The 24,286-nt window shown below is 36.2% G+C and overlaps 1 protein-coding gene across 2 annotated transcripts in view; it reads right to left on the reverse strand.

Annotated features, from left to right (window-relative positions):
- The window catches only part of ZBTB44 (zinc finger and BTB domain containing 44), a 63,893-nt gene that overhangs the window by 14,293 nt on the left and 25,314 nt on the right, over positions 1-24,286 (reverse strand). For both annotated transcript variants that reach the window (XM_047070101.1, XM_047070102.1), the window contains exon 2: positions 9,875-10,948. In XM_047070101.1, coding sequence (XP_046926057.1) covers positions 9,875-10,892 — 1,018 coding nt within the window. In that variant the 5' untranslated portion in view covers positions 10,893-10,948. The remainder of the gene's footprint in view (positions 1-9,874; positions 10,949-24,286) is intronic.

The following is a 24,286-nucleotide window of genomic DNA, read 5'->3' on the forward strand; positions in this document are numbered from 1 at the left end:
AATAGGCAAATCTACAAAGTGTATTTGCATTTGCCTAGGGCTAGGGTGAGACTAGGAGGGAGTCACGGCTAAGAGTTATATGGCTTAACAGGGTTTCTTTTTAGGGTGATGAAAATGTTATAAACTTGGGGGGGGGGCGCCTGGGTGACTCAGTCATTAAGCATCTGACTTCAGCTCAGGTCATGATCTCATGGTTCATGGGTTTGAGCCCTGCTTCTGGTTCTGAGCTGACAGCTTGGAGCCTGGAGCCTGCTTCAGATTCTCTCATGCTCTCTCTCTCTCTCTGTCCCCCTTCTGCTTGTGCTCTCTCTCTCTCAAAAATAAAATAAAATGAGGCGGCTTCGTGGTGCACAGGCGCACTGCGGAGACCGTCATTAAAAAAAACAAAAACAAAAACAAAATAAATAAAATAAAATGATAAAATAAAGTAAAATAAAATAAAACGTTATAAACTTAGACTGTGGGGGGTGGTTGCACAACTTTGTGAATATACTAACAGCCACTGAAGTATACACTTTCCTGGGTGAATTTTATATGTAAGTTGTCTTTCTTTTTCTCTTGTTTTAAGTAGGCTTCACACCTAGCATGGAGCCTAATGCAGGGCTTGAACTCACGACCCTGAGATAGAGACCTGAGCTGAGATCAAGAGTTGGACACTTAGCTACTGTGTCACCCAGGTGCCCCTTTGTAAGTTTGTATTTCAGTGAAAAGAAAACTTTTTTCAATGAAGAGGTTTTAAAAAGGGAAAACCATATAAATATTTTTTCAATTTTGTCTTTGTTTCCCTGAACACTGCTCTGCTTACTTTCATATGCCCAGAATCAGGTTTTGTCTGGTTCCTGATCAATGACAACTGTCCTTTAGCCAAGCCCTGAAATAAAAAGTTACACAAGCATTATTCTTATGGACCATCATAATTCTCAACGGGTTGTCTCAATCCAAAACTGCCATCTCTTCTAGGTCAAACATCTGCTTCCTTTATGTTTCTTCTCTGTAACACCAACTAGTACACTTATCTCTCAGCTGACACAATTCTACCAATGACAATTTGGAGCTGCAAGTGGCCATTTTGGGGGGAGCTTCTGACATAAACAAGACTGTTCACTTGAGATGCATCAACACTATGCAACACTGGAGTAGGGATTTTAAAAGGTACTGCCGTGGATATTTCCAATGTGTGCCTTTGCTGTCACTGACACAACCCTGGTAAAACCTGGATATAGACCAGGGCACCTGGGTGGCTCAGTTGGTTAAGTGTCCGACTCTTGGTTTCAGCTCAGGTTATGATCGCACGGTCTGTGAGTTCGAGCCCTGAATCAGGCTGTGCTGACAGCACGGAGACTGCTGGGGATCCTCTGTCTTTCTCTCTCTCTGCACCTCCTCTGCTTGCTCACTCACTCTCTCAAAACAAACATTAAAAAAAAAAAATACAGATGTCCTGTTCCTTTAAAAAAAAAAAAAAAGAAAAAAAGCATGGCTACAGACCAAACAATGAAGTACACTTTTAAATACCTCCAAATGAGCAATCAATTTGTTCTGGTTATTGTTTATTTTTAGGGCAGACTGAGGCTTACAATGCTAAAGAGCTATGCTGTAACGGTGGGGAAAAATTACTAGATTTTGTATTCCTGAGTGGGGAAATCCCAATTTATTCTCTAGTAACGGGACCACACATTCACTGGTATTATTATTGAAGAATTCCATAAATTTTATATCTTACTCATACTCTCCACTGTCCTTATCATCCACAAACTTCAAGAAAAATGAGGAGAACAAATATTAAGCAGTCAAAAAAAAAAGAAATCTTGTCATTTGTGACAACATGGACACAGCATTATGCTATGTGAAATCAGAGGAAGACAAATACTGTATGATCTCACTTATATTTTTTTAAATGTTTTTATTGAGAGAGAAAGATAGAAGGAGTAGGTAAAGAGTAGACAGGGAGAGAGAGAATCCCAAGCAGGCTCTGCGCTGTCAGATCATGACCTGAGCTGTAATCAAGAGTTGGACAGTTAACCAACTGAGCCACCAGGCTCACTTATATGTGGAATTTAAACAAACTGAGCTCATAATTAACAGAGAAGAGAAAAGATGATGCTTGCCAGAAGCAGAGGGTTGGCAGGGTGGGAGAAATAGGTAAAGGTGGTCAAAAGGTATACATTTCCAGTATAAAATAATTAAGTCATGGGGAGGTAACGTACAGCATGGTGAGTATAGTTAATACTACATTGTGCATCTGAAAATTGCTTAAGAGAGGTCTTAAAAGTTCTCATCACAAGAGAAAAAATTATGTAACTATGTGTGGTGAGATGTTAACTAAACATACTGCAGTGATCACTTTGCAATACATGCAAATATCACATGATTATATAATGCTGTACGTCAATTATACCTGAATATTAATAATAAAAGAAAATATCCCTGGTCTAAATTAAAAGTTTTAACAGACCAAAAAAACGGGGCAAAGAACCCCACAAGTGGAATGCTAAAAAAATTGAATACCATGTTTACTGTTTTCTTACTTCAAAACAAAACAAAACAAGGGAGTAAATGGATTCTAAAACTATAATCATCAAAGCACTTAAAAAACCTCAAACTTCCACAGCCCTAAGTATGGTAATACTTGATAGCAGAAGAGCCTTGATAGCAGTAAGATAAATCCTCTTTTGGACCCACAAGTTATCTCCTTAGGAGTTAATAACAGACTACCTTTTACAAGTGGGAATTTCAGTTTAAATCTTAGGTTCTAACCTTTGCCCAGCTGATATGAATGAATACTTTAAGAGATTTGCAACTTATCACAAACAAGTACGAGCTGCATTTTGAAAACATTCACCAAAGAAGCTTCTGAATGATTTAAAATCTGTGGAGTTTTGTTCTTCTGGAAAAGATGCCACCAGAGAAAATTTGTCACTGAGTATCACGTAGAAAGGAATTGATAAGGTATTAACAACTGATTTAGCAGTAAAATTTCAAGGTGTTGTTCAGTAGATTCACATTTCCTAACTTAGAACGACATACATCACATCCTTCAAACTACTATACATCCGTTCCTTCTGAGGGATTCTCCAGAAGATACAGACTTCAAAAATGAACAGCTTTTTCCAAGATTAATTTTCTGATTCTTCAGTAGTCTTTTCTATCTATCCCTTTATTACTAATCACCACCAGTCCTGTCTATTACAACTAATGTGATTTCTCATCTTTATCCTATTGTTTTTGACTCCCTAAGATCTCATTTTGTCACTTAAGGAAAAACAAAACTCATAGGTTTTTCCGGACCAGAGCTACTCTTTTTTTTAAGTTTATTTATTTATTTTTTTGGGAGAAAAAAAGATCACGGGTGAGGGAGGTCCAGAGTTGGGGGGGGAGGGGGGGGCAGAGGATCTGAAGCAGGCTCTGCACTGACAGCAAGCACAGAGCCCAGTGCGGGGCTTGAATTCACAAACCATGAGATCATGACCTCAGCCAAAGTCGGACGCTTAACGAACTGAGCCACCTAGGTGCCCCTTTAGCTACTATTTTAAATTTAACAGATCACTGAATCCATTATCCTCTGTCTCATCTGAAAAAATTTAATATTCCTTTAAATATGTCAGAAGGTAGCTTCTCTTTTAATGGCCCATTGTATCATATTATATCTCAGCTCTGAGCCTTGTGAAAAAAATGTTCCTTGATCTGACATCATCAAAATGCTTCTGCTGATGTCATTACAATCCCATCATCAAGGCCTATTCAATCAGAAAGACACTAATACTGGGGCTATCCTGTTTCTGATAGTCAGAGCTTGTTCTCTTCGGAGACACTTCAGCCTAGTTTGCAGAAACTGTTTTAACTTTAGCTAAGGAATTTGTCCATTTTAAGGAACATAAAACTGACTCACTTCTGTCATAATGAATGATACTTATATTAGCCCAAACTCCTCACCAGGGAGGGGCAGAGAGAGTGAGACACAGAATCCAAAGCAGGCTCCATCCACGCTCTGAGCTGTCAGCACAGAGCCCGATGTGGGGCTCGAACTCATGAGCTGTGAGATCATGACCTGAGCTGACGCTGGACGCTTAACCGACTGAGCCACCCAGGAGCCCCAAGGAATTTGTCCATTTTAAGGGACATAAAACTGACTCACTTCTGTTGTAATGAATGATATTTATGTTCCCCAAACTCCCACCACTAGGATACTACTTCTTATGTGAACATAGGGTTTACAGGTGCCTGCTGCACACTAATTTACCTTGTGTATCTGGGGTAACTGTTAGGGATTTTCAGATTTTAAAACTACCACATCAAACTGTTCAACTACGGTATGTTCCTGGTGGTCTTTTGTTGGAAGGCACTGACATACTTAATAGACAGGTATTACTATCCTTACCTTACAGTTATGGAAACTCAGTGAGGTTAAATGACTTGCTCAAAGTCACACATCTACTAAGTGGCAGAAACCAGTAACAGAATCTAGATCTGTCTGACTCCAAATTCTAATTTTTAATCATTAGTTATACGACTTCTCTATATGTTCAGTGTTGTAATTCTACCTGTAATTCTAGCTGCCCACTTCAAACTAATTATTTATTCACTACTGCTGAGAAAAATGTCACATTACCTCTCAATATTCTGACCCCTGTAACAATCACTTTACTTTTAATGGCAGATTTTAAAATTTAGGAAAAACTGAATTCCTTTAACATAGCAAACTGTGGACTTTCTAGTACTATTTATTTTGTCTTTGATACATAAAGATGATACTTCAAGACAAATAATTAAAAAGCCATATTATGAATTCTTTCTCACTTATATTTTTCTTAAACTGTACCAGATATTGATGACCACCTTTTTGAGTACCAGGACTCAACCTAAATTTAGTAGTCTTTTTTCTCTTTTATTGCTGTATTTATTGATTCTCTAAACTGGGGATGTCCGATTTTACAACCCTATGCTGTGCAACTGGCAATAAAAGGAACTTAAAAGAACAAGTAAAATCCTATATGGATTAATTTCATGAATAATCAAATTATTACTTCAGAATTTTGTAATAATGGATGTATTAAATATTATATTCCCAGTCCCTAGGAAAGACAAACTACTTTCAGATAGCTTCTTTAAATAAATTAGTAAGTAAAAGTAAATACTCTTATGAAGTATTCTTACGGAGGATGGAAAAAAAAGTACTATAAACATTTTTCCTTACTCCTGCCTACATACTTTATTTTTTTTTTAATTTTTTAACTTATTTATTATTTGATTTATATCCGAGTTAGTTAGCATACAGTGTAACAATGATTTCAGGAGTAGATTCCTTAATGCCCTTTAGCCATTTAGCGCACCCCACCTCCCACAACCCCTCCAACAACCCTCTGTTTGTTCTCCATATTTAAGAGTCTCTTCTGTTTTGTCCCCCTCCCTGTTTTTATATTCTTTTTGCTTCCCTTATGTTCATCTGTTTAGTATCTTAAATTCCTCATATGAGTGAAGTCATATGATATTTGTCTTTCTCTAATTTCACTTAGCGTAATACCCTCCAGTTCCATCCACGTGGATGCAAGATTTCATTCTTTTTGACTGCCGAGTATATATATATATATATATATATATATATATATATATATACACACACACACACACACACCACATCTTCTTTATCCATCGATGGACATTTCTGCCCACATATTTTGACTGCCTACTATAGCAATTTAACTTTACTGTAAGGCTTTGTTTTATTGTATAGATTTGAAGTTAAGATAGGTTAATTGAGAGTGATTACTACATTTACTGTGAAGGCAAGGAAAACAGCTTTTAGATTATTTGACTACATGATATTCAGATCATAGTTACTCACATGTCAGCTTTAAAATAGAGTCTATATCTTTGAGAGTATATATTGGAAGTAAATTATATAACTGATAAGTATATTCTACTGAAGTTCCTAACTTCTCTTAATCATGTTAGTAAGATAGAAAGGCAAAATCTGAACTGATTAGATATACTTGAGAGTGATAAAATCAGACTATTTCACATGCCTAGTTAGCAAGATATTAAGATTAATATTTGGTTTCTAAGTTCTCAGATAAATGATTAAAACAGTAATATTCAGGTACACCTGGGTGGTTCAGTTGGTTGAATGTCTTACTCTTGATTTTGGCCCAGGCCATGATCTCCTGATTCATGGGATCAATCCCCGTGTCAGGCTCTGCACTGACAGCATGGAACCTGCTTGGGATTCTCTCTACTATCCCCCTCTGCCCCTCCCCTGCTAAGTAAATACATATACTTAAAAACGGTAATATTCATTAAATAGTTAATTATTCAGAAAATGTTGAGGATTAAAGACTAGTAATTTAACAAAAACTCATATGAACATATAGCTAACATCTCCTGCCATCAAATACATTACTGAATGTGTGTTCACTTGAACCCTTCAAAACTATCTTGACTCATGTCCATCAACAGATGAATGGATAAAGATGTAGTGTGTGTATATGTGTGTACACATATACACACACAAAGCAATCAATACTGCTCAGCCATTAAAAAAAGAATGAAATCCCACCATCTGGAATAACATGGATGGACCTAGAGGGTAAAATGCTAAGTGAAATAAGTCAGAGAAAGAGAAATACCATATGATTTCACTCATATGTGGAATTTAAGAAACAAAACAAAGGAAAAAAAAAGAAAACCGAAAACACTCTTAAATATAGAGAACTGATGTTACCACGGGGAAGGTGGAGGGGTAGTTTGAGTGAAATAGGTAAAGGGAATTAAGAGTACACATATCACCCGAGGCGCCTGGGTGGCTCAGTCGGTTGGGTGTCCGACTTCAGCTCAGGTCATGACCTCATCATTCTCGAGTTTGAGCCCCCTGTCGGGCTCTGTGCTGACAGCTCAGAGCCTGGAGTCTGTCTCAGATTCTGCATCTTCTTCTCTCCCTCTGCCCCTTCCCTGCTTCTGCTCTCTCTCTCAAAAATAGGGTACACGTATCATGATGAGCACCATGTAATGTACGGATTGGTGAATCACTATATTGTACCCCTGAAACAATATAACACTATATGATAATTATACTGGATTTAAAATTAAAAAAAAAAAAAAGAAAGAAAAGAAAAATATGACTTGATCCAAATTCAGGAATATGATCTTTAATTGGTGCTGTGGGTAGAACTGTGTCTCCCTAAAAAAGATATATTCAAGTCCTAACCCCCGATACCTAGGAATGTGACCCTATTTGGAAATAGGGTCTTTGCAGATGTAATCAAGTTAGACAAGGTCATCCTGAGTAGGGGGGCCCTGATACAAGAAATGGTGTCTTTGTAAGGTAAGGGAGATTTGGTGCCAAAAACACAAGGAAGGCACATGAAGACAGGTATAAATCAGGGGGATGCAACTACAAGTTGAAGAAAAGCAAGTACTAGTAACTGCCAGAAGTTGGAAAGAGGCAAGAAAAGAATCCTCTACAGCCTTCAAAGGAGCACGGCCTTGCTGACACCTTGATTTCAGACTTCTGAACTACGAAAGAATAAACTTCTATTGTTTAAAATAATCCAGTTGTGGTACACTTTGTTGTGGCAACACTGGGAAATTCATAGAGTGGGTCAAAATTCAAGAAATCAACAAAGTTAATACAGCAACCTTTTGGAGAAATCCTCTTTATTATTTTTTATTGGCTTTTCTTTTCTCCCTGAAGACAGCTATTTCTTAAGGATCAGTCCTTTGGTTTTAGCTCTTATATATATTTTTTCCTTGAGATTCATTCGGTCACTGCTAAAAGAAAAAGACTCAGGGGCGCTTGGGTGGCTCAGTTAGTTAAGTGTGACTTCAGCTAGGGTCATGATCTCGTGATTCATGGGTTTGAGCCCCACATCCAGCTCTGTGCTGACAGTTCGGAGCCTGGAGCCTGGAGCCTGCTTCGGATTCTGTGTCTCCCTCTCTCCCTGCCCCTCCCCTGTTCATACTCTGTATGTCACTCTCTCTCAAAAATAAACATTAAAAACAAAAAGTTAAAAAAGAAAACAAAAACAAAAAACCGAAACTGGAAATCTTCAGTCTTGATTTCACCAATCTTCCTTTTTCAACTGCTTTGTAGCATAACGTTACTTGGACCATCACCCAAGCATAATTAACCAAATTGACCTTGTTGACTTATTCTTAAAACTAGGTTCCCACCTTCTTCCAATGATTTTCAAGTCATAGTAACTGAATTTCACAGACTCCTACCCATTATATAATTACCAATATTTTTTGTACCATTCACTAAGAAAAAGTAACTGTAAAAGATTAATTACAATAAGACATTTCTATTTAGATAATATGAAAAATTATGACAAAAATCAATGAACACAAAATGTTATCACTATTTTTCTAGTCACCTAGAGGTCTCTAACCTTTCCCATTCCCTCAATCCCTATATTCAACATCATCAGGTAGTAATGATTCTCCCTTTATGAAGTCTCTCAATCTCTTAATATCCATTATCTTTATAGTTTTACTCTAAGCATCTTCATTCATACAAAAACAACTAGTGTAACTGGTTTCTGAGACTGTCTCTGTCTAGTCAACCTCCACTGCATACCAATACTAAATTAATTTTCCCAACTATCTGTAAATGTGTTATTTTTATTCCCTTTAAGGTAGACTCCTTATTACCACTAGGATAAAATTCAAACTTAAATGGCCTAGCTGTGACAGACACTGCTAGTTGCACACAATATGCATTCTCCAATTTTGTTTGAGGCAGTTATATACCCACTGAATATACATCTTCTCAAATTCCCTTATAGCTAGGGAAGACCACATGACATAATCTGGCAGAAGCTTTTTAGGGATTTCTGGGAACATCTGTGCTTTTCTGACACAAGCACTGCCCCTTACTAGAATATGAGGCTAAAGATGAAGCAAACATCATGTAACCATGAAGCAATAAATTTATCGATGAAACTGGCCAACTAAGGATGGTGGATTATAAATATACAAGGGATACAAATATACAAGGAACCTAGGCCAATGATTACACTGTAAAGCCACCATACCAGTCCTGGACTTCCTACTTCTGAACACTTTATGGGATAAAAATAAAATCCTGTTTGGTCTAAGCCACTTTGAAGGGATCTGTTATCTGCAGTTGAATGCAATCCTAACTGAAACTTGTGTTTAGACTCTTCACAATATGCTCAACTGCTCATTTTGTCTTCTCTCATTATTTCCAATACTTGAAGGCTTCCATACTTTATTCACATTATTTTGCACTGAATTTGCCACTCACCAAACATGCAAAGGTCTTCCACACCTCTGTGCTTTTATTCATTTTCAAAGAAATGTCATTCCCTTTCCTGGGCAAACTTGTACTTACTAACTAAAATACATCTCGAATAATTAGTGTTAACTTGCTCTTTTTGTGGTGAAGCCTTAACACTTTGTTCAGATCTCCAGCCTAGTGCTAGATTTACACATCTGCTTTCTCAATTAGACTATTAAATCCTCAGTTGCAGAGACTATGTCTTTTTTATCATGTATCCCCAACGTTTGGCACATGGTAAGTTTTCAGTAAATATTTTGAGAAAGAATAAAACACTAACTGGATTTTTAAAAACTGGTATATTTTGCACTGAAAATAATTCACAATTCATATGTAACATAATCTGCCTTTATCTCATCAGAAATCGTTTAACTATTCTCTCTCGTTCCCAATCCATAACTTGTAAAAAAAAAAAAAAAAAGTACTAATAGCATCTAAAAAAATCCAGTTATCATGTTTTATTCTTTTTAATGTTTCCTATAGGATCCAGCGCAAAACTTTGATCTAAAAGATACTTAAAAATGCTCATATTGACTTGAAAAACACAGAAAAACATCATGAAACACACAGAAGACATTATACCTATAGAGGAAGACTGTGGACTAATCAGAAGGTCTTCTTGGACTTGTTCGCTTCCCGGCACTGTCTGCTGATCACTCAGTGAGCTCTGAGATGCACTGACAGGCTGAGACACCTCCTCATGGACTTCCTCATCACTTAACCTTTCTACTTTGACCCGGACATCTTCTTCGGTACCCAGTGGCAAGGCAGTTTTTGTGCTCTCACAAGTCACATAATCAGCCATTCTTCTACCTGTCTCAGATGGGCCGGGTAATTCTAAAGTCCGGGTATTTTCTACCTGTTTAGACTTATCAGGCTGAATCCTTCGATCAATTCCAAAAGGAAAAGTCCAGGGAAAAGCTAAAGAAGAGTCAACTGGTTGATTTCTATTTTCTGAGTAGGAAGCTGAAGAATTCAATACCTGGGGAGAACTTGTTTGCGTGCTACACTTCACAGGACTTTCAGGAGACATAACAATGTAGCTTTTGCGCTTTCTCCGGGATTCTCGGCAGACAGGAATGGTTCTTTCTACCACACTGCACTCTGAAGACACAGGAGAAATACTTCCATCTCGGGAAGTAAAATTGCAGTTTGAGTTATTTTCTTGTCCAGCATCTAGACCCTTTTCTGATTGGCTGTTGGGTGTATTCCATAAAATGCTTGATTTCATGAACTCTGAGCAGGTGCTAGCAACACTGAACATTTGCATATAGCTGGCTGCAGCTAGAACATCAATGATATTTTCTGTGTTAATTGACAGAGTGGCTGTGTACGCATATTCTAAAAGGGGTATAAAGCCAGTTACTGTAACATGATGCAAATCCAACACATTCTTGTTCTCATCCTCTGCTTGGCCTACAAGTTTGGTGCGAAAGAAATCACTGCAAGCTGCTAGTACCACCTTATGTGCCCGGAAGATTTTGTCCTGGACACGAATAGTGATATCACAAAAATGTCCATCATTTCGCAGCATATTTAGCTTTCCAAGCATTTCCTGGCTGTGGGAAGAGGAGCTATGAGTAAATGTTTTCACACCCATCTTTTCCTTCCTCTTCTACAGATGCTCTTCAAGGATGCAAATGAATCAGAAATGTCCTAAAAAATACATAAAATAAGCATTAATTGATAGTTTAGTGGTTGAAATAGAAGGTGGCTTACTTTATTTTCATGTAGCCACTGTGTTAAATAAAAAAGCTGAAGGATGGTAGTGAGAAAGTTCAAGGTAGAGAATATATTATTTTCTCTAACATTCCCCCAAACTCTCCTATCAGTGGAGTCTGTGAGCTAATGTTTAAAGGAGCTGGATAGTTTTAAATAATAATAGTTTGTATATAAGACAATTAAAGAGTGTTTTCTATATGTCAGACACTGTTCTAAATGCTTCACATTTGATAATTTAGTTGATTGTCATCTCTCTGTCAAGAAGTACATCATTACCCCTGTTTAACAGAAAAAGGTTAACTATCTTGCTAAAGTCAGAAAGTTATTAAGTGGCAGAGCCAGGATTCAAATCCAGACAGGCTGGTTCCACAGCTTACCCTCTTAACATCGATGCTATATATATACTGCCTCTCTTAGGCTATAAAGTGAATAAATGTAGGTGGTTAAGACTTCAAATTTTAGAATGTGATAGGTCTGGATTCTTTCCTCAACAATTCCTCCACGGTTATTTCAGGATTAAATGAAACAATATATACTGTGGTTAGCACAGCATTTGGCACTTTGTGAATGCTCAACAAATGAAACCAGTTATTATTGTTGTATTATTTATATTACTAATACATTAATAATTTATTTATATTACCAATACAATGAAACAAACTTTCTGGAAGTAAATTTATTTTAAAAAATGGTTAGAAATCAATCAGTTGATTGGATTTTCCCTTAAAAAAAGAAGTTAGTTTTGCCTTGACAAGATTTCACATTTATTTACTAAAAATACAAAAAACTGATATTCTCAAATAGTTTTAAATTAGCACATCTAATAATGCTTCAGTTTTTACAGCACTTTCTCCCTAACCTCTTTTTACACCCTCTATGTGAAGTCAGGAAGGCTTATATTATCCCCTTAGTAAAGATAAGAAAGCTAATGCTCAGAAAAGTTATGTGACCAATGAATGACAACCAAAGCGACGATCTGGATCCTTTGACTCTTAGATCACTGTACTTTCCCAGGGTAAAAAAATATCAACAATGTACATCAGTCATTTTATCTGTGATAAATAACTTTTTTTTTTTTTTTTTTTTTACTGTTAGTACTGAAATAAATGCAAAACAAAGCCAATTTGGAGAAATACTTATTGTAAGTTGTCTCTAGGTAAAAGAAGATTTCAAATGCTTCAAAAATACAACCATCAATTTTAAAAGATGCTACAGATGATGAATCTTTAATGGACCTGAAAAAATGTTTGCTTCTGAGTATTAAATGAATGCACAATTACTGACATAGAGTGAACACTCAATAGTAGTTATTATTATATATTTAGTGAAAAACGTGATGAAAGAGTATTTGTATCTATGCCACACACACAACGCAAGAGAACATGAGGTCTTAACCTGAGATTCATGAGTTCCCTAAAGGAACTGTATACAGATCCTTCTGAAACTGTATACAGAATAATGTATCATATTCAAATGGAATGTTCATCATCTTCAAAGGAATCATTGGTAGGAGTATTTATTGGTATTTATTGGAGTATAGGAGTATAGGAGTATGGAGTATAGGAATATTTATTGGTAGGAGATATTTATTCCCTCTGGTTTTATTTTTTTTTTTTTTGCACATTAAAAAAATTTTTCTTAAAAAAAAAAAAAACCAAAAAAAAAAACCAAAAAACTCCAGCATACTGCTACAAAACCAGGGTTTCAGGTACTCTTGGTTAAAACTACGAAGTCATACAGGGTAGGTCTACTTTTTCCTTCCCCTTGAAAAAGCCTTCAAAAATGAAGATGGCAATCACATTCCATTCTTTCCTATGATTTCTCTTCTTCAAAGATCCCTAGTCCCTTTAAATGCTCCTTAAAATTTGCTTGCTCTCTTTGCTGTCAACAATCTTCACTTTTTAATGTTCCTTTAAGACTGGTTCCCAGGGGGGTGTCTGGGTGGCTCAGTCGGTTGAGCGTCCAACTCTTGATTTCAGCTCAAGTCATAACCCCAGGGTCATGGGATCAAGCCCTGCGTTGGGCTCTGTGCTGGGCATGAAGCCCGCTTAAGATTTTCTCTCCCTCTGTCCCTCCCCAGCTCTCTCTCTGTCAGGAAAAAAAAAAAAAAGTGGTTTTCAGAACTGTACACAATATGGCAGGTATGGTAGGATTATAACTGAGCATAACTTTACTATTTTTACCTCCCTTGTTTTGGGCACAAGTATTAGTAAGACTGAATCAGGATTCTAATAGTCAAAATATAACCAATTTTATTCACATTATTCAAACCTTAATAGTGGATTCAAGAGATGTGAGACACTTTATTATGTGAAGGGTGGTACACAAGTACAAATAAAACACTGTCTTTGACCTCAAGCTTACAGGCCTCATGAAAAAGACATGTTCCTAACCAAGGTACAAAAGGTGTGCAGCATACACGAGTGAAAGCAACAAATGAAATAATTCTGAATGTACAAGGTAGAAGAGGCATCACTGAGGATAGGGCCTAATGAAAGTAGAATTCTTCCAGGTGATAAAGCATTTGAAAGGAGTTCCAGGCTATCATGGGATCACACAGTGATCTCAATGACTGCTCACCATCATGATGTGCCTCCCTGTGCAATCTATGCATTGTATTGGCAAACTGTTAATGGGCACCGTATGACATTCTAAATGTGAGCATGCACATGACACTAATATAACACTGTATGTCAACTATACTGGAGTTAAAATAAAAATTTTTTAAAAAATGTGAGCATGCAGAAGGCAATGTCAGTTCAAACATGAAACAATCCCATAAACATCCCTTTGAATGTTCTATGCAGATAAATGTGTATGTGAAGGAGAAAAAAGAAAAGAAAAAACCTAAAGCTTTCCAGTTGAATAAATATAAGGCCACTGAATATTCTAACATGGGAAGACAAAAGGTTCAATCTGAGACTCTTTCTTGTCTGATAACAGAAAGGATAAAAGTCATAAAGCCCTTTGTCAAGATAGCCAGGCAAGGCCACTGAAGTAATTATCTGACCATTATCAAAGATGAGTTCAAATACAAATCTACTTTATACACCATTCCCAAAGTCAAATAACCACGACACAACTAAGCAGCTAAAACTGGTCTAAGCAAACCACCGTTTAACATACTTGCTGATTTCTCTCATAGGAATGAAATGGAGAGAAAGAAAATGGGAGGACTATATATAAAGTTTTTCTTTGATTTGCTGAACTATAGTAAACTGGTTTCTTTAAAAGCCTGGCTTATAAAGAGTGCTTGGTTTGATTGGGATCATGTGGTTCAGGGAGGAAAGCACATGCCTTCAGAGCAAGTGACATAGTCTTAATCCAGGGACTATCTGCATGAACAAAGATGTCGAAGGCAGGGAATTAAATGGCATTTGGAGAGCATGTGCACAGGGGTCTTAAAATGAAACCATTTCAATCTTGGTTTGGGTAGAGGCCTCAGATACTGCTGGCCAAAGTGAGATGCAAGTCCACCTATGCAATAAGGTAGTAGAAAACAGTCTTTCAACTTTGAGTTATATTCACCTACAATGTTCAAAGAGTTAAATGTTACAAAAGGATTTTTGCAGACAGTCATCAGTGTGCTTTGAGTTCCAAACCCCATCCTACTCCCTCCTACTCTTCTGCAAGGCAAACGGGTTGAGACATGTTTGCTCTTTGTCTTCGGTCTATGGAAAATGTATGTCACACTCGAAAAAAATCTAAAGGGTAGAAGTCTGATTTAAAGTCTGGCCAAGACTAGGAAGTATGCTTATCATCTCCCAACAGTATATAAAAACAACACAGTAGAGTGGTTGAGAAGGGACTATGGAGCCAGAGTGCTGGGTTTGCATCCTGGCACTGCCTTTATGTTCAGTAGGCTGGTGACCTTAGGCAAGTCACTAACCTGTGCTTTTAACTTCTTCAACAGTAAAAAAAAGGGCTAACAGAATACACCTCAGAGATTTCTGAGGATTAACTGGTCTAATATATGTACAGTACCTAGCAGAAAATAAATGTTGTATTAAATATTAGTTGCTGCTGCTGCTTTTATTACTATTAAAGATCTTTTATTCTTACTCAACCCTTGCCTCTCTCAACCTGAAGAGGCCAGAAACCACAGTTAGCAAATGAAGAGGAATAAAAGGACAAAGAGGAGAAAAACCGAAAGAAAAAGGAAGCCAAACAAACCTCACTTTTCACTATAGGCCTATGGTACAACTGAGGTGGGAAAGGAGGGAATCCTTTAACTCTGAGTTAAGTTTATTAGTTCTTGAAAATAGTCAATTCCTGAAAGTAACCAGAAAAGACTTGCCCTTCAAGGAGCCGAAGGAAGAACTTAACACCACAGAATACACTTAAATGGACAATGGAAGACAAAAATAAAATGGATTATGAGTAGCTTCCACAAGTTATGCTTGTTCAATGTAATGGTTACACATATAAACTACAAAGCCTGATATAGCTAGCTGTATGGGAAGAGAGGAAGATGAAGATTAGACTGGGAAATGCCTTGTATACCATGCATTTATGATATGCATCTCCCAATACATGTCTGTGGAAACTGAGTCGCATGATAAATTCTATAATAAAAAAATGACATGGACTAACATATTTTGGAGATACTGCAATATCATATATTGTGACAAAACTTATGATGAAACTACACTATTTGAAAAAGTCATCCATAATATGGATACTTTGGAAGCCAGAGAGTATAACCTGAAATTTTTATCAATTACGTAATTCTTTTAAAGAAACTTCTCATTTTCCCGTGTGTATATGAATATGTATGTAGTTATAGATTAAGAGCTCATTCAAAATTCTTGAATAAAATATTACTTAATTCCAATTTATACTAATGTAGAATTCATGCAGCACTTAAAAGTAATAAAATCTATTTGTGTAATAGTTTGCAATTTGAACTAGTAATTCAGAAATAGTTTCCTTCCTGCCCACCCCTCCCTTTTATTCCAAATCCCTGATGAATAGCATACATGCTTATGAAAGCAGTAAGCAGTAGCTGCTAAATCCTATGTGGTCATTTTGCAGTTGGGTTGAAATGTTTTTGACAAATAAGGTATATAGCCTAGTTGTAGAAAAAAAAAAGGTTTAAGTTAGACAAATCTTAGGTTTTGAATGCTGACTCTTCCAATTATAAGTAAGGAATTAAATCTCAGTCAAGTTACTTCATCTGTCTATTCTTGTTTGCTCCTATGTAAAAGGAATAATGGAAATCACACTTCCAAGACAGTCAAGAGGATTAAATTAGCACAATTTCTGGTATTAAGTAAGCATCCAATACATGTTAGTTACTATTATTACCTCCAGAAAAAGTCAGAAGTGAAATGGAGATCAAATTTCATGTCTACTCTATTTATGACACAGATCATATCTTGAATTATATTTTGATTTAGAGATTGGCTAATAAAAATTATCAGAGGATTTGAGATTAAAATGGAATAGCTCTTAGCATAAAGTGAGATGGCTGCCTAAAATGATAAAAGAAAAAGTGATGAAGACTGCTAATCTTGAAACTAATTTGGGAAGATGGGAAAACTTAATATTTAATAAGAATTTGCATGTTTAAATATTGACACATTTAAAACTGGACACTACCTCTCCCAATGATACTAACAAGGTTTTCATTATGTGAAAACTGAACTGAGATAATTTCATTTCAATCCTATATCCTAATTAAAACCAATCAAAGAAAGAAGGTTATGGAAAGGGACACTGATTTTAAGATGCCTCTAAGAAAAGGAATATCCAGCTGGAAATATATGAAGTTGTCTATACCAGGCGACTGACTACTCTGTAGCAGATGTTAACAGTAGGAGCTTTAAAAACATGTTATCACATATGACGTAAAATGATAATCCGATTTTACAGAGGAAATTGAGACTTGGGATATTGCTTTGCTCAAGGCACTTATGTTTGTTTATGCCACTGCTAAGGACCTAATGAGATCTTATTCAATAGGTATGAGTAGCCATTGGGGAGTAGTATAGCTATATCTACATTTTTTTTGGTTATTCTGATGGCAATTCAGAGGGTAGCTATCGTTAACAGTATATGATAAAATAAAGCACCGAGGATAGAGAAAATACATCTAAGGAATATTTGGGAGGCAAAACGACCTAGGCATGATTTCCTATCAGGGATCAGGTAGGGGAGTAGCTAGGAGAGAAGAATCTGACTCTAGGTCTCCGACATGGGGGTGACTGAGCGGATGGTGTTTTCACCAAACAAGATAGAGAATGAAAAAAGAATGGTTTTGGTAGGGATTAATGATGAACAGAAAGAATATTTTGGTTTTAGACATACTAAATTTGAAAAACTTTTGAGAGGAATATTTGTATAAATTTATATATGAAATTGCCCATTCTGATCTGGAGTTCAGGGAAGAGGTTAGGGCTGGACCTATGTAAGTCACTGATGAATCTCATTCTATTGATTTTGTTAGAACTAAAGACATCTAAAGAACATGTAAGAAAGAATGTGAAGGCAAGCTGTGAGAAGCTTGGGGCAGGCAGAACAAAAGGATTTAGTGAAAACACTTTATGGTATCTAATTTATTTTTTGATCCTGTCTAGTATCTAGCATAATATACACAGAAGAGTCTTTGAAATATGTGAATGGATAGATTTTATTTCTATCTGGTCTGGCTATATATATAGTACTGTATCTATATGTATGTATTTCTATCTGGTCTGGCTATGTATATAGTACTGTATACGTATTTATTATCAAGGGTTGAAGGTAAATAAAAAGTTGCAATTAGAATTTATAAAATCTTAAATTTGAATTAAAAGTATCAGTATGAACACATAATGAATACCTCTAGCACCTAGACTGGCTTCCAAATTCCATTTCCCACTAAAAAGAATCATGGCTCTTTAGAGAAATGGCTGATTGCATTTCTGGGCCAGTAAATGTCTACCTGGAACATCTTAACAGACAGCAAAGAGGCTTTTAAAGATAGCTTCTTTAATAAACACATGAAACAGGTTTAGATTCATGAGCTCATCTAACACTAGAAACAAAAGCAAAGCTAATTTGTCACCTTTAAAAGATGCTATTGAAACAAATAATTATTTTGAAAACTGGTTTTAAAAGACAGGAAAGAATAAGGCATTTATCCTGGCTTTTCAATACAAATGGTATTTTTGGATAATCAAACAATATGAAAGGAGGCTTCTCTTTAGAAATGTTCCAGCTAATAAATGAAGGAATATCAGAAGTATAAGATAACCATTTTGCAACCCCCACCCCCAAATGAAGAGGTATTGATCAATGGTTTACAACTTGACAAAGGCAGTAAAAAAGACTGAACAAAACTTTAAACCCAACTATCAATTCACAAGAAATACAGCGGTGACAGGAACATGTTAAACTATACCACTGCAATGCAAACAGCAAAATCTAGATTATGAGAAACTCCATAGGACAAAAAACTTGTTTTTTAAAACTAATAAATAGCAAGGCAAAAAAAAGACATAAAGAGGGAACTAAAATAGGGAACTTGGTAGATTAAAAGAGACTTAAAAGATTTTATGAATCAATCACACTGTGCAGAAGTATCTTATTTGAAACAAATGAACAACAATAAATTTATGAGATAATTGGAAATTTGTTTTTACTATCTGATATCAAGAAATTATTAATATGTAACATGACTATATATTTTATAAAACAGCTTCAGACATAATTCACATCCCATACAATTCACCCTTTTAAAAGTGTTTAAATTCAAAGATTTTTTTAGTATGCTGACATTTTGAGTCTAGCCATCCTAGTGGGTGTGAAGTGGTATTTCATTGTGGTTTTGATTTGCATTTCCCGGATAACTAATGATGTCAGGCGTCTTTTCATGTGCTTATTGGCTATTTGTACAACCTCTGGAGGAATGTCTATTCAGATGCTTTGTCCATTTTTAACCTGGGTTATTCGTTGTCATCTTACTGAACTATAATGTAAAAGTTCTTATATACTCTACATACAAGTTGCTTATCAGACATAGGGTTTACATACATTTTCTCTCATTCCGTGGGTTGTCATTTCACTTTCTTGACAGTGTCCTTTGAAGCACAAAAGTTTTAAATTTTGATGAAGCAGAACATCTATTTTTTCCTTTTGTTGCTTGCGCTTTTGGTGTCATATTTGAGAATCTTTTGTCAAATCCAACATCATGAGTATTTACCCTTATGTCTTCTTATAGTTTTACTTCTTACAGTTAGGTCTTTGATTTTTGAGTTTTTTTTTTTAATATGTGGTATGAAGTTCAACCTCATTCTTTGTATGTGGCTCTCCAGCTGTCACATCACAATTTCTTAAAAAGACTATTTTCCCCCACTGAATGGTCTTGGCACCCTTGTTGAAAATCAGTTAAGCACAGATGTATGGGTTTATACCTGGATTCTCGATTCTATTCCATTGTTTTGTTTTGAATTTTTTTAAATGTTTATTTATTTTTGAGAGAGACAGAGACAGAATGAGAGTAGGTTAGGGGCAGGGCGAGAGGCAGACACAGAATCTGAAAAGCATGCTCCAGGCTCTGAGCTATCAGCACAGAGCCTGGCGCGGGGCTCGAACTCATGAGCTGTAAGATCATGACCTGAGCTGAAGTCCGATGCTCAACCGACTGAGCCACCCAGGTGCCCCTATTTTCCAATGTTCTATATGTCTATCTTTATACCAGTAAAATGCTTTGGTCACTGTTGCTTTGTAGTCCCTCTGAAATCAGGAAGGGTGAGTCCTCTGAATTTCTCCTTTTGCAGTATTGCTTTGCCTATTCTGGATTCCTTGCAACTACAAAATATGAATTTTAGAATCAGGTTGTCAATCTCTACAAAGAGTCAGGTGGGACTGTGCTCAATTTGTAGATCAGTTTGGGGAGTAATGTCATCTTTACAACACTGAGTCTTTCAATCCATGAACATGGGGTATTTTTCTATATATTTAGACTATCTTTAATTTCTTTCAAAAATATTTTGGGGTGCCTGGGTGGCTCAGCTGGTTAAGCGTCTGACTTCGGCTCAGATCATGATCTCATGGTTTGTGAGTTTGAGCCCTGTGTCAAGCTCTGCGCTGAGAGCTCAGAATCTGGAGCCTGCTTCAGTTTCTGTGTCTCCCTCTCTGCCCCTCCCCAGGTCATGCGGTCTCTTTCAAAAATGAATAAACATTAAAAAAAAAAGTTTTACATTTCCTTTGTTAAATTTATTCCAAGTATTCTTTTTGATGCTACTGTGAATGGAACGGTATTCTTAATTTCATTTTTGAGGGTTCATTGTTCATAGCATTACTTTATAATTTTTATTATTTTCTAGGTTTAGTTTGCTCTTTTTCCAGTGTCTTCAGGTGGAAGGTTGGTTTTTAACTTGAGATCTTCCTTCTCTCTTAATATAGGCATTTACAGTTATACGTGTGCATCTAAGCTCTGCTACTACTGCATATAAATTTCCGCATGTTGTATCTTTATTTTCATTTACCTCAGAATGTTTTCTGATTTCCTGTTTGATTTCTTCTGCGACCCACTGGTTATTTAGGAGTGTGTTGTTTTATTTTCACATATTTTTGAGTTTCCGAAACATTTTCCTGCTATTATTGATTTCTAATTTCACACCATTCGATTCTCAGAACATACTTTGCATTATCTCAACCTTTTAAAATTTATTGGTTTATGACCTAGCCTATGGTCTACAATTGGAGAATGTTCCATATGCTATATGAGAATGTGTGTTCTACTCTTGTTGCTGGGTAACTGTTCTATAGATGTCTTCTAGGTCTAGCTGGTTTATAGTGCTTATTTCCTGGTGATTCTGTCTAGCTATACACTACTGAAAGCAGTATATTGAAGTCTTCAACTACTAATGTTGAATTATCTGTTCCTCTCTTCATTTCTATCCATTTTTGTTATACTTATTTGGGTACTGTAATTATTATTTTCCTGATAAAATGACCCTTTTATCATAAAATGTCTCTAGCAACTTTTTGTAGAAGTCTATTTGGTCTGTTGTTGGTACCACCAGGTCAGCTTTCTTGTAGTTGCTGTTTGCATGATATATCTTTTGCTATCCCTTTTTACTTTCAATTTATATCTATCTTTGAATCTAAAATGTATGTCCTGTAGACAGCATATAGCTAGCTCATGTTTTTTATTCCAGTTTGATATCTGCTTTTTGACTGTTTAATTCATTCATATTTAATATTATTGACATACTGGGTTTATGTGTGCCATTCGACTTTGTTTCTGTATGTTTTGTCTTTTTTGTTCCATTATTCTTCCTGTAGTGCTTTTCTTCTGCATTAAGTGAACATTTTCTAATGTAGAACTTTAATCTCTTCCACAATTTTCCACTATTTTTTTTGTTATATTTTCAGTAGTTGCTCAAAAATTTACCATAGAAACCTTAAACTTATCAGAATCAGCTTCAGATTTTTACTAGAATAATGCTAGTGACATATAAAACATTACTCATATATAATTCTATTCACTTCCCTCTTTTATAGTATTCTTTATATATATCTATAAATGTTACAAACACATGGTTATGATTATTACTTTACCATCTGTAGTCATTTGTATATCCCAATAAAGCTTTGTTCCCACCTACCATTTTTGTGCTGTTACTGGCAAATATATTCCATGTTATAGACCCAACATTATACTATATACATATAACTTGCTTTTTAAATCAGTTATGAGGAGAAAAATAGTCATTTCTACTGTTTTTTATAATTACATATCTACCTATATCAGTGCTTTTTTTTTTTTTTTTTTTTTTGCATGCATGCATGTGTTCAAATTACCATCTGGGGTCATTTGCTTTCAGCCTTAGGTTTTCTTTTAGTATTCCTTGTAAGGCAAGACTGCCAGTAAGAAATTCAGTTTTTATCTATTTGGTAAAATATTTTGCTTTTCATTTTAGAAAGACAATATAGAATTCTTGGTTGACAGTTTCCTTCTTTGAAGGACACATTGAGTGTATTTTCCAATTGTTTCCTGGCCTCCACTTTTTCCTAGGAAGTCATCTGTTAACCTGAGGGAGGGTTCCATTATAGAGCTGTTTTCTCTTGCTGCTTTCAAGATTTTCTCCTTTTCTTTGACTTTCAGCATTTTTACTACAATGTGTCAGTTTATAGGTCTTTTTGCATTTTTCTTACTTGGGAGTTCACAGAGTTTCCTGGATGTGTAGATTACATTCTTCAAGAAATTTGGGATGTTTTCTGCCATTATTTCTTTGAATTTTTTTTTTTCTGTTCCTCACCCCTCTCTCTAGTTCTTCTAGTATTCCCATTTATACATATGTTGGTGTGCTAGATGGTGTCCCAGATTTTTCTGAGACTATTCACTTTTATCTTTTTTTCTCTCTGTTCTTTGGTTTGTATAATCTCTACTGAGCTATGTTCAAGTTTCCTAAATCTTTTTCCTGCCAGATAATAGCAAAAAAATAATAATAAATTTTTTTTAAACTTCAGTTACCGTACTTTATAATTCTAAAATTTCCATTTCGCTCTTTTTCACAGTTTCTATTTAATATTGGTATTCTCTATTTAATGCAAAATTGTCACTATACATTCCTTTACATCTTCAACCATTATCCTTTAGTTCTGTGAACACACTTATAAATGGCTACGTTGGAGTCTTTTTCTGTTATATCTGACATCTGGTCTGTTATAGGCACAGGCAGTTTTTGTGTGGCCTGCTTTCCCCCCAGTGTTTGGGTCATAATTTATTTCTCTGCATGTTTTACAATTTTTTTGTTGGAAACAGGACAAATCCAACAATATATTGTAAGCAAATCCAGTTACTGTTCCCTCACCCCACTTCCTGATATTTATTATTGATATCTGCTTTATTTTTTAGTGACTAGCTAGATTTTTTAAAGTGACCTCTATTCTGCCACCCCAATACCCACAGTGTTAATCCTCTGAGGTCACTCCTCAGGGAGGTGCATCTTTGGATATGTCCACAGTTACCAGACTTACAGTGATATCAGTAGGGCTCTCTTTTCCCTTACCACACTCAGATGTTAAATTCCACTAATTGCTCTGTTGTTTTTCAACAGTGACCTGGGGCATAAATTGCTCTATAAATTAATCCAAACCAATTATGGCTCCTTTGAGGGAACAGCTTCTGAGATCCTTGATTTGATATTTGTTGTGACCATAGGTCGTCTTATTCTTTTGGTTCTCTCCTGCAGACCATCCAGCAGTCTAGGCTGTAGGTTGACTAAATACAGTCTTTCCCCAATTGCCTTTCAACACAACTACTGTTCTTGAGAGCACCTGTAATTTTGAAGTTCTACACACTGTGTTTCAAATGAAGTCAGTTGTTTTGAGAAGAGATGAGGAACTGTTTCATGGTCTGCTTCTCCTCCCAGGCAAAATCTCTGAGACGAGCTCTGGAGCAGAGGATGGAGATAACGGCAAGCTCCTCTCTCAGCAATACCCCTGCTCTAGGTGTTGAGTGCTTGGTGAAGGGGGAATAATAACTGGTGGTCTTCTAGTTTTACTTGTCTGTTAAGGAACCATCACTTCATGAGCTGAGACAAGGATGACTGGGGTCCCAGTATTCTCAGTTGTGCCAAAGGTTCCATAAGTGGGGCATGGGTGAAAAAAAAGGAGGCCCAACTCATCAAACTTCACTCATTGTTACATTCATTGTAAACAGCCTAAACATACCAATTAAAAGACAGAGGACTAATCAGATTGGATTGAAAAAAGACAGAAAGATGGAAAATTATCCAAATACACTATTTCTACAAGTTTCTACAAGAAACGCATTTCAAGTATATTTTAGGTGGTATGAGAAGTGAGATAATTCGTTTTCTGAAATACCAAATAAAAGCTGTGCTGTCTAGAAATATGTATGAGCCCCCCCGCCCCGCCCTCTCTGCACAATGGAGTCCCAAACCCTAAGACACTTCACTTCCTGACACTTCACTTTTCCCTGTCTTCCATTTCACGGGCTTATTTTTTGTGGGCTTTGCAATGAGCCTGTGCCAAAGAACTGAAGTTTCTGCATCACCTTAAGGAATGTACATTTGTTCCAATCAGACTACTTTTTGGCCTTAAATGAGCATAGGTGACTTCTGGATAAGGCTGTAACCTTTGTGGTACTCAGCCAATGAGGAATCAGGGGAGGGACTTGATGCTAGGAGATAAACTGCCTGCTGTAACTGACCTGAGTGTGCCTGTCCATCAGACACCTGCTCTTGCAAGAACATTGATTAAAGCCTCACTTCACGCTGCTCCAAGTCTCCATGTCCCTCCTTGATTGGAGCA

This window comes from Lynx rufus, unplaced genomic scaffold, assembly GCF_022079265.1.
Source record: "Lynx rufus isolate CCGP_SWC_20201006 ecotype Redwood Valley unplaced genomic scaffold, mLynRuf1.p SCAF_9, whole genome shotgun sequence".
Lineage (NCBI taxonomy): Eukaryota > Metazoa > Chordata > Mammalia > Carnivora > Felidae > Lynx > Lynx rufus.